General features: G+C 42.4%; 3 protein-coding genes across 3 annotated transcripts in view; 1 reads left to right on the top strand and 2 right to left on the bottom strand.

Moving 5' to 3' along the window:
• The window catches only part of LOC138059636 (fas-binding factor 1 homolog), a 37,633-nt gene that overhangs the window by 10,631 nt on the left and 15,577 nt on the right, over positions 1–11,425 (bottom strand). The window contains exon 18 of the mRNA XM_068905251.1: positions 640–740. Coding sequence (XP_068761352.1) covers positions 640–740 — 101 coding nt within the window. The remainder of the gene's footprint in view (positions 1–639; positions 741–11,425) is intronic.
• Positions 5,125–5,664, bottom strand: LOC138059638 (histone H2B, gonadal-like). The gene has a single exon (XM_068905253.1). The coding sequence runs from the start codon at positions 5,603–5,605 to the stop codon at positions 5,234–5,236; it is 372 nt and encodes a 123-aa protein (XP_068761354.1). The 5' UTR covers positions 5,606–5,664; the 3' UTR covers positions 5,125–5,233.
• Positions 8,495–9,116, top strand: LOC138059637 (histone H3). The gene has a single exon (XM_068905252.1). The coding sequence runs from the start codon at positions 8,565–8,567 to the stop codon at positions 8,973–8,975; it is 411 nt and encodes a 136-aa protein (XP_068761353.1). The 5' UTR covers positions 8,495–8,564; the 3' UTR covers positions 8,976–9,116.

Genomic DNA, 11,425 nt, shown 5'->3' with positions numbered 1-11,425 from the left:
CATAAACCCAGTTTTGGGCAGGAGTATAACCAACTGAATATCGCATGCATTCCACAAAGAAGAATCGGTAACTATTAGCTTTCCAAACATGTCCATAACTGGGGATAACACTGTTACATACTGCTGAACTGCAGGAAACTAGCAGGAACTAGAGGCGATCTATCTAATTTCGGCATTCGGCTTGGACTGAAACACCAAATAGTGGTATACAATCCATAAATAGAAGCACACGATTCCCAGACCTAGTACGGGAGTCGTGCACTTCTAGTTACAAATCTTATTTGGTGTTTGATTTGCCATCCTTTCGACCGAGTGCCGTAGGACCTTGACTACACTTGTATTCAGTTTCGCCAATCACAACACACGCTGACATTCAAATAAGCCAATCATAACTCGACACATTTCACAAATACAACCGGCACTAAGAGAGGGAAAAACCGAGCGAAAAAGTCGCACACAAGTTTTCCTTTACTCCTTCGATTGGCTGAGATTGTGGAGCGATGTTTTTAAGCCAATAAGCAAGCAGAAAAATGAAATAGCAAAGTAGAACTGCTTTCCAAACTCCGTTTCAAAACCGATTAGTCACTGAATGGGAATCTTTCCCCTTTTATGATTTCCTTGTTTTTATGGATCGCTTACTTGTGCGCTGTCTCGATATTTGCCAATTCATCCTTGTGTCTCGTCTTCAAGGACTCAATGGTGGTCAGCAGCTGATCTCTTTCAAGCTCCAACCGACGAACCTGAAAAAAAGGCAGTGAAACGAAGGGGAGGTAACGACCTTGAAATATCAGAAAGACGTCGCATAGCATTTACGGCAAACAACAAACGTGAAGCAGAGAGCACGGTTGCGTTACCACGACGACAAAAATTAAAAAAGAAAACTTGTTTGATTTGGCCCCTTTTCTGCTCTTAGCTACAAATATCGAGCAACTACTCTAAAGAGAGAGAAAAGCTAGAATAAGAGAATTTTCCTGACAGGTAGTAATCTGCCGTTTACTGTTTCACAGTAAATGCGATGCTCATGAAATCTATTGTAGGCGAGTGGTGCAAATTGGCCAGTCATACATGCACTTAAGTGAAGTACGACCGTCTGGGTAAGTGTAGTGCTACAATAGCCTGCTAGGAGGCTCTTTTGTTGAAAATTGCGCGCAGTCAAAATATAGGGGCTTGGTTACTAGTTTCGAAGCACGCGACGTTTTCGAGACGCGGACGCCAACCGGAAGTGACGATTTTGCACACCAGGACAGTTGTGTCTCCCAGGTTTTTAAACTAATAATCTCTAAAGGAGAAATGATACTTAGCAACATAAATATGGTTGTGTGGAGAGAACAAGTTAGAGGCAAAACAGCTCTCAAAAACGTCCCGTGATAAGCTTTCTACTGACTGACGTTTCCACAACCTGAGCGGAAAGTCATCTTCTGAGTCAAGTGATGTGTGTAACGTCAGTAGATGGTATCAAAACTCTGGTCTTTGATGTCACTGGTCAATTAAGTCTCGATGCTATTTGTCGACTGTCAGTTAAGGCAGCGTTTACACGAACGTGGTTTTACATCGACACGGTTTCATGACTTTGAAACCGCGTCAAAATCGATGCGGTTTGGAAGTGTTTACACGGAACCGTTTTCGCCAGAAAATCCAAGTCGTGATGGTACAAGCGAGCGCTGCACTACGTGATAAATTCACTATTTTGAATTGAACAATGCAAATTTCGCGCCAAAATAGTAACCGTATTCAAATCGATGCGCATCATTTTGAAAACACTCCACTTTTGGCAGCGGTTTCAAATCGACACGATTTTGGCAACAATCTAGATCGGTGTCGTGTAACCGCACCGAAAAAGATGCGGTTACAAATGAAACCGTGTTCGTGTAAACGCTGCATAAGCCTAAATGTCATTGGCTGTGAAGACTGTAAACCGTGATTAGTGCGTTTCGATCAGTCTAGGCATATAGTCTGTATGTATATTGTAAAATACGCCGAAAAGTCACTGTTAGAGCGGTTTTCAATTGAGTGTCGAAAGTTATTAACGAATTGCTTTGATTTTGCATTACTTCACTCAGTGTTTGTTCGCGCCAATTTTTCAACCAATCAGAAGGGAAACCAAAACCAATTGTGGCTTGCGCGTGCAGATTTTCCCGCGCTTTGTGTCGGCTACGTGTAATTACTCCGAGTTTTGATTGGTTTACTGGATTGTCTCCGTCCTTTTTGATTGGCCAAAGTAATTACTTTGGTTTTGGTTTTACGACACTCGATTGAAACTCGCTCTATTTGAATACTAGCATAAAGTCGGGCAGCGTGTTGTTTGTTTGTTCTTAATTTCGTCGCCAAGTCGTTTGTAGGGTGCGGGAAGTTGTAGGCATCGATTTTAGTGGTGTCTGTTCCAAGTTAGTAAACCAGCTTTCCACTACGATCTGTTGGCATTAACTAGTACTGTAGGTGGTGGTTTGTATCAAGAGAAAATGAGGGGACAGAGAGGGAGGCTCAGGGCGTTGGCCGGGATATGTTATGTCCACGAAAGTTATTTTTAGACGAGCGGAAGTCTTTGTTCTAGCGGAAGTCTGTCTTCCGAGACGTCCGCATGCAGTCTTGCCTCGCTGTCAGGTTCTTAGTGAAAAGAGAAAATGACGGCGCACGTGAAAGGCTGATGAATATTTACTCTTTCAAACATCGGACCGAGATTGGCCTGCATGCGGACGTCTCGGAAGACTTTCGCTAGTCTAAAAATAACTTTCGTGGACATGACATATCCCAAGGGCTGGACCGGGAGCCTCCCTCTCTGTCCCCTCATTTTCTCTTGTTTGTATCTGTACGTCCAGCACTCGACAAACTCCCCTTTGACGTCAGATCGTTTATGGTTAACGTGGCCCCATTACGAAATGAAATAAGTATTGGAAATAGTATGAAGGCGAGTGCATTTCGTGATTTATGGGCTCGAGTGATATTTTGAAGGTTCTCAAAATTCAATACATCAGAAGTAACCATAAATCACGAAATGCATGAATAAGTTCATACGATTTTCTATTTATTATATACTCATGAAAATCACTCCATCGCTTTGTTTCTATAGCAACTTCCGTATTGCACTCTATAACCTCTTTTGCACTCTGCAACCTATTTATGCATTCGTCATTGACCAATCAGAAACGCGATATTTTGTTGAGTATAGAGCGGTTTTCAATTGAGTGGCGAAAGTAATTAGCGAATTGCTTTGGTTTTGCATTACATCACTCAGTGATTCATTCAAAATTCTAGCGCCATTTTTTCAACCAATCAAAAGTGAAACCAAAACGAATCGTGGCTCGCGCGTGCACATTTGCGCGCGCTTTGTGTCGGCTACGTGTAATTACTTCGAATTTTGATTAGCCTGCGTAGCAAGCGTTTCTGTGCTGTTTCGGAGCAAACGCCGCGCGAAAAATGGCGCGAGTAAGCGGGGAGGGGGTGTTTCCTTCCTTCCCCTCCCCCTTCTTTCATTTTTTGCCTCTCGTTTCATTTCTCGCGCGGCCAAAACCGAGAATCTCGTTCCTCGGTCTTTGCTCCGAAACAGCACGGAAACGCTTGCTACGCAGGCTAAATTTTGATTGGTTTGCTGGATTGTCTCCGTCCTTTTTGATTGGTTTAAGTAATTACTTTGAATCAAGTTTAAATTAATTAACATTAACATCTAAAAAAGATGTCAAAAATATAATATTAAGTGTCGATAAGAAATACAGCTGATGAGCATCTTAACAATAAAAACAACAACAAATAGCTGAACTTAGACTACATAAATGGGTGGATTTATTGAGCGGAGATTGAATCGAAATAAGATTCCCCTCACGAGCAGCGTCACTTCTGAACTATATTTCACCCACTTCGGCGGCAACTGCAATCTTGTATAGGTCTGTGTAATGTGGAGTCTTTCCCGTCAAGCTACGTCACGCGTGAACAGCAGCTTTAAAATTTGAACTTAGGTAGTATTCAAACCTGCGTGCAAGTTTTGAACTTTGCTCTCGAGATTCTGAATTTCCAGTAAATATTTCCTTCATATATCGCAAATAGTTAGCTATGAACGGTCGTTTTATTATAAAATAAACGGTGTTTGAAAAGTGGAAACTATTTCAAGCGTTTCATGAATTATTGTTCATTTATTGTGAATTTTTCATACCAAGTTTCGGAAAAATGTTCAAGATTTTAATCAAATCTCGGAAGCTCCGAAGAGGAATTCGGATGTTCATTTCAGTCTCGTGGATACTGGTCACGCGTGACATAGCTCGACTGTAAAATGTATGGGATGAAGTGACTGATCCATGATGACATGATATATGAGATGAACCATATATTGAACTGCGGATATGAAATCAAGTGAAGCTATGATCCGGCTATGATCCTTATTTAATTGCTAAAATTGCGTTCATAACTGCAAGGATCATAGCTTCACTTGAGAGCTGATCTCTTGGTTGGATAGCCTTCCTTATGCATTCTTAGAAGTCTTACGATTTGCCGAGAGGATAAGGCGGTAAATTCAACGAGTTTGCTTGCGTCACAGCTTTGGTTCCTTCAATAACGAGCAAAGATGCCGACTGGTTGATGCATGCTGTCTCTCTTCGGCTTCACTCTCGCAGCTAGACTCTAGAATACAAGTTAACTTTTCGGGGAATTTTTCGCTGACAGTCTATTTAATTACTGCAACTTGACAGTGAACGGGTATTCTAGAATTGCTTTGATCTCGCGATGAAAGGCCTAAAATAGCCTTCCGCGTTTCCGTGGGGTTTCAGTTCAAAGAAAGGACTAGGAAGGTTGATTTTTCGAACTTTCGGCTGCGAAAATAACGGGGCAATTGCGTAAAATGATAGAAGGACGAGGTGGAAAGGAAGCCCTTGCAGAACTCACGCGGACAAAACCGTGACATCTTCGGAGAAACCGGCAAAAACTAGTACACTGCGGCCAAGTAACAGAAAATGTGTTCGTGAAATGCTCGAATTAATGATGAATTAACATATCAAAGTTTGGGAAGACAATTTGAATTGCCTTTGTTAGCGAAAAGGAACAGAATACGCATGGAAGAGAAGGCACGCGAGGTTAGAGTAGAACCCTCGAATCGAGCGCGTGAAACAACAACGAATGAATAGTGACATTACTACATTATGGCAACCATTACGGTTGATTATATAATAGAGTGATCATTGCTTTCATAATATTTGGTGGCTCCTAAAGGAGCCGTTGTTTGTTTTGGCGGGCGGTAAACTCAGCGAGTTTACTTGCTGCTGGTGTACTTCGTCACAGCTTTGGTTCCTTCACTGACAGCGTGTTTAGCCAGTTCACCGGGCAGAAGCAGTCTGATGGCGGTCTGGATTTCGCGAGAGCTGATGGTTGACTTCTTGTTGTAATGAGCCAGGCGGGAAGCTTCGCCAGCGATGCGCTCAAAGATGTCGTTGACGAACGAGTTCATGATGCCCATGGCTTTGCTGGAGATACCAGTGTCTGGGTGAACTTGCTTCAACACTTTGTAGATGTAGATCGCATAGCTTTCCTTTCTCTTTCCTCGCCTCTTCTTCTTTCCATCAGCCGCGGCCTTTGCCTTACCAGCCCTCTTCTCGCCTTTCTTTCCAGCAACTTTTGGAGCCATATCTGTAGATCAGAACGGAGTGAAATGCTTCACCGAATGAAGCAGCTTGTATTTATACCAACTATTGGGAGAGAGCAATTAACATACGGATCGAAATCCTCGATTTCTGATTGGTCTTTTTTACGTGTGCTCTTTCAATAGTGTAACCTTCGAGGTCAATTGTCTTTGCACAATAAAGATCGCTTACTTCCGAAACAAAATCTATCAAATTACGAAAACAATAAATACACGATTTCATTGGTGCGTTTCGATCCTTCCTGCGAGAGAAGGTATTATAAATACAGTGTCCTTGACCACCAGTTAACTCCATTTTTCTCCTATCTTTCCATTTGGTTTTGATATTGAAGAACTGATCCCATAGTTAACATGTCTGGTCGCGGCAAAGGAAAGGCAAAGGGCACCAAGTCCAAGAGCCGCTCATCTCGAGCAGGGCTTCAGTTTCCCGTTGGTCGTATCCATCGTCTTCTTCGCAAAGGCAACTATGCTGAGCGAGTTGGCGCCGGTGCTCCAGTCTACTTGGCTGCCGTATTGGAATATCTGAGCGCGGAGATTCTTGAGTTGGCGGGCAACGCTGCTCGTGACAACAAGAAGACAAGAATCATTCCTCGTCACCTTCAGCTCGCTGTGCGTAATGATGAGGAGCTGAACAAACTCTTGGCTGGTGTAACAATCGCGCAGGGAGGTGTTCTGCCCAACATCCAAGCTGTTCTGTTGCCCAAGAAGACCGAGAAGAAGCAAAAAGCTTAAATCAAGCTCTCAAATACCACAACGGCTCCTTTAGGAGCCACCAAATGATACAAAAGTCATGACCACAAATTCGTTCGCTATTTTCGCTTTCAATTTTCTCATAACTTTTCAGAGTGAAAAATGGGGACTAAGGCCCGTTTCATACGTCGAACTTTTCATGTGCCGACTTAACTTATTAGAGTGAAATGTGAAGTGCTAGTTTTCTACCCCATATGAACCATGTGAGCGTTAACCCTACTAATGGAAATGGCCCCACACATGTGCCGAACCTAATACCTATATTTGGGTCGACCCAAAGATTCAGTTCGAAGGTTGATTCAGACGTCGAACTTTCCATGTACCGAACCTAATTCTTGGCGTGAACAAATACCATTTTCAACGGTTAACATAGGGAAATGAACCGGTTCGAACCGGTGGAAGAGGTTTGAAACGACTCATTTCCGTTCCATCCCATTTCGCTTCAAAAAGCCAAACTGGTTACTTTGATAATTTGCAGAATTTTTACTCGCCAAGTTGGAACAGTTTTATTTGCTATTTTTTTTATAGTCAAGGAAATTGTGATCATATTGAGATGCGAATGCACACCATGAATTTTAGTTCATATATGAATCGTTAAAGCAAGTTGGAAGTCAACCGTTGTGAGCTGTCTAGTTCCAGAATGTCCCAGCCAGTTTCTCGAGAACGGTCGTTACGCTTCTCTGATTTCCCACAGCACACGTGTGAAGTGTCACTACTCTCAACTACAAGGTTCAACGTCTGAATCGGTGAACTTTTGCCGTTCTATTCGACTGGTGGGAGGACCCATAAGCCAATAAGCAAGCATGTAATGATTAGGTTCGGCACATGAAAAGTTCGACGTTTGAAACGAGCCTTAGTAATATTTCACAACTTGATATTTGTGCCGATATTGCGTTATCTCCCGCCATTTTTCATTAATCCATTGACCGTTGCAAATTATTCAAACGCACATGCTGTAACTCTGACAAACAACCTAGGGCTAAACGACAAAATACAGGGCAACTTTTGAACAAGTCCTACTTGACTTGATCGGTGGCTCGCTAGTCACGACTGGGCTCGACAAGCCAAAAAACACGGCATATATGCCTCTGCACTTTAGCTTTGAATGTTACTGATGAGCCGCGGAGCCACTCAAAGATTGTTCAAACGGATTACTATATTTTGCGAAACGACATATTTATAAAACTGTAATGGTGAATTTGTAAATTCGAAGATCTGTATTTTGCGCGATGAAGCACTTTTGACTTCTTGGCCCAAACGAGTTTTTGAAATTTCGCGAGACAAAAGAGAAAAGGTAAGGGAGTCTTGCACTACACAAGGTAAGAATAAGAGTGGAAGATATTTTATTGGTCATGACTTTTGAATGCTTTGGTGGCTCCTAAAGGAGCCGTTTGTTTGATTTGACCGCGAGGTTTAACCGCCAAATCCATACAGAGTGCGTCCCTGTCGTTTAAGAGCGTACACCACATCCATGGCCGTCACAGTCTTGCGCTTGGCGTGCTCAGTGTATGTCACAGCATCACGGATTACATTCTCGAGGAATACTTTGAGAACACCACGAGTCTCCTCATAAATCAGACCAGAGATTCGCTTGACTCCGCCGCGGCGAGCAAGACGACGAATGGCTGGCTTCGTGATGCCTTGGATGTTATCACGAAGGATTTTACGGTGACGCTTAGCGCCTCCTTTGCCGAGACCTTTACCTCCTTTGCCGCGACCAGACATGGCTACTCTTTGTTGTGTTGATAAACAATGTGCAAGATGTAAGTCATTCGCCTTTTTTATAAGGCGAAGAACGACCTCTAAGGAAACCTTACAACATTCTTATTGGGCGAAAAAGAGAATACACTCCAAAGGTCATATACATAATGATTGACATTAGCATATACCATTCTTGATTTATAACACATCTGCTTACAACTTTTCAACGGAGAACATCTCATTTCAAATAAAAAGAAGTATTCCGTAACCCTTCCCGTCATTTGAAGCTATTTTAACTCATAGGTGTATCTAAAACTGCCTCAAAATGCATTCAAGGACTTGAAAACGTTTCTCGGATCGAAACTCACACTGGAAAAATTTAAACATTGAGATTAGCCAATCGCATTGTTACATTTTGAACCAATCAAAGAGTAGCCCGCCAGGTATAAATTTTTTGGCTGAAGCTTAACTGTCACTTTTCATTTCGACAACCATGGCACGAACAAAGCAAACGGCTCGTAAATCAACCGGTGGAAAAGCTCCACGCAAACAACTCGCGACAAAGGCTGCTCGTAAGAGTGCGCCTGCGACTGGTGGAGTCAAGAAACCTCATCGTTACAGGCCCGGGACAGTCGCTCTTCGTGAGATCCGTCGTTACCAGAAATCCACTGAGCTCTTGATCCGCAAGCTGCCCTTCCAGCGTCTTGTGCGTGAAATCGCTCAAGACTTCAAGACCGATCTGCGCTTTCAGAGTTCCGCCGTGATGGCTCTTCAAGAAGCAAGTGAAGCTTATCTGGTTGGTCTTTTTGAAGATACCAACTTGTGCGCCATTCACGCCAAGCGAGTCACCATTATGCCCAAAGACATTCAGTTGGCCCGTCGAATCCGCGGAGAGCGAGCATAAGCGGTTTCAATTACTCATAAAACAAACGGCTCCTTTAGGAGCCACCAAGTCAATAAAAGCAATGACCAACATAGGTGAGAAAGAATAAACTACCAAGGGTAGTTTTGTGACAGAAAAGGATTTTTAACGCTAGATCGGCTCTTGTCAATGGGAAGTTCTCGACTGGTTTGAGAGCACAAATTTGAATTTGTGAGCAAATTATTGCATTTCTATCAATCGGGCCTGGAGCCTAGAATATCCGTCGTGTTCAAAAGCTGCCACCTTGGTCGTCTCGGATTTGCATGATCAATCGTAGTAAAGGCGTCCATTACATCTTTGTTTCATTGACTCAGCACCGAGGAACTCGATGTATAGCACACGTTCCACTAAATTAAAATTTAGAGCAAAGAAGGTTGTAATCCCGTTTAAAGAAAGCTGCACTATGCACTTCTATGTATTAAAGATAGTTCAAGAGAAGCCTGCGATCATCCACAAAGTTAGGCCGCACATAATGAAGCAATATTGTTCTTTTGTCTCGCACGCAAATTTCCTTTAATTTCCATTACGGAGGCAGAAGAATGCTTGCGTTGCCCGAGTTAGTGAGGTCAGTGCGCACTAGAATACGGCTTTGGAGAGAAATGCTGTCAGCAGGAAGCTAAAGCCACCTCTAAAACTGACTTAAGGGAAGACGGAGGAAACGAGACCACAACAGTAAACCGAGGAAAGCCGCCAGTACGCCATACAAAGCCACCGATAAACTGAAAGGTCGCCAGTTAACCAAAGAAGTCACCTGTTATATTCAAATAATTAAACCAAAACTGAAAAATACGAACAATTTGTGAAAAAGAGTTTACTACAAAACCATTTTTGACTGGTCACGCATCACGAAAATTCACATTGTTGGAGAAACTGCGTGACGCGTCATAACACAGGAAGCTAACAGGATTAAACTCGTGTCTGCATGCCAAACAATCATAGTGTCACAGAAGAGTTGCTCTTTTTGGTTGTGGTATTCAGTCGCCCGTTCTGGAATTAAAATGAAAACTGGGAAACATGTATTAATAATTCAATTAAAATTCAAGGGGTCAGGAAATTTTCCAGTTGAACGCAGTTTGACTCTGTTTTGCGGTCATGTGGAAATATTTAAAAATCAGATAAATTAAAGACTTCAAAGAAAATTTGGGGACGTCATTTTGAAATTAGAGGAATGTATGGAAAAGGAGACTTAAAGTCTTAAGATACGGTTAGTATATGTAAGTTTTCACAAAATGTGCAGGAGTCGCGAAGAGACGAGGGCAATTTGGAAAACTTTGAAAATACGCGTGAAATTAATCCTTAACTGCACAAGGGCAAAAATCCCACATTGCGATTGACTGTTTATCACATAAAACTCAAACTTAAAGAAAAAGAACCGCAAGGCCATGTCACGTGACACACAGAGGTTAAATGTCTCTAATTATCATCACGTTTACGTCGGCTTGCCGTTTCACGTTTAATGGAGTGAACTGAGCTAGTGACTCACTCAGTTCAGCTTGGCGTGCACCATGGCAACCCGGAATTGACTCTGTCAGAACCACTAGTATTTAGTTACCAAAAAATAAAATAAAAGCAAAAACTCGGAGTCTTTTTAAAGATTGTTTGTATAAAAAAAAGACGATTATAAAATGAAATCGTTACCTGTCAAATTTTGCGAGTTTCGATGAAGCTGTTTTGTGAATTAACAGAGAGTCAGCGTGTGTTCGTGAAGAAAACTGCGTTAGTTAGGAACGATCCTAATTTTTGTTGTTTGACTTATCGCAAAATGGTTTTGGGGTTCTTGTTTTCCACAAACAACTTGTTACGTGGAAGAAAAACGAGAAAAAAGTCTACGTATACAGCAAACGCGAAAATTGTGAGATGAGAGAGATTAAGCATGACGTTTACGCCAAACGGCAAACGTCGGAGTGAAATTTGGGTTTTGCCAAAGATGGAAGAACCCTGCTTGATATTAGCTCATTTCTGTCCTGTTAGCTCCATATGTCAAGCAACTTCTCAAAGGAACGAGACAAGTTAAAATGAGATAATTTTCACGCTTTTATGACAAGCAGGAGCCTGCCATTTCCCGTTTGCCGTTGGCAATAAACGTCATGCTTAATCTCTCTATTAAGGATCACGTTTACGGCAAACGGCAAACGTCGGACTTAAGTTTGCGTTTTGCCAAAAATGGAGGAAAACTCGTTTGATACGAGCTCATTTCTTGGCTGTTAGTAGCAGTGACTTTTCAAAAGAGAGAGACGAGTTCAAATAACCTCATTTTCATGCTTTTATGACAAGCAGCAACACACCGTTTCGCGTTTGCCGCTTCACGTAAACGCGATGCTTAATCTCTCCAATGCCTACTTTCACGTAGAACGGCAAGCGGCAAACGCCAAACGCCAAAAACGGCGAGAAAATTATGGCTATGCGCGAGGTCATTTGTTGCCGTTCGCGTT

The sequence above is a fragment of the Montipora capricornis genome, chromosome 8, assembly GCF_036669925.1.
Source record: "Montipora capricornis isolate CH-2021 chromosome 8, ASM3666992v2, whole genome shotgun sequence".
In the NCBI taxonomy this organism is placed as follows: domain Eukaryota; kingdom Metazoa; phylum Cnidaria; class Anthozoa; order Scleractinia; family Acroporidae; genus Montipora; species Montipora capricornis.
Note: the sequence above shows the minus strand (reverse complement) of the source record. Positions and strands in the feature narration are given on the sequence as shown.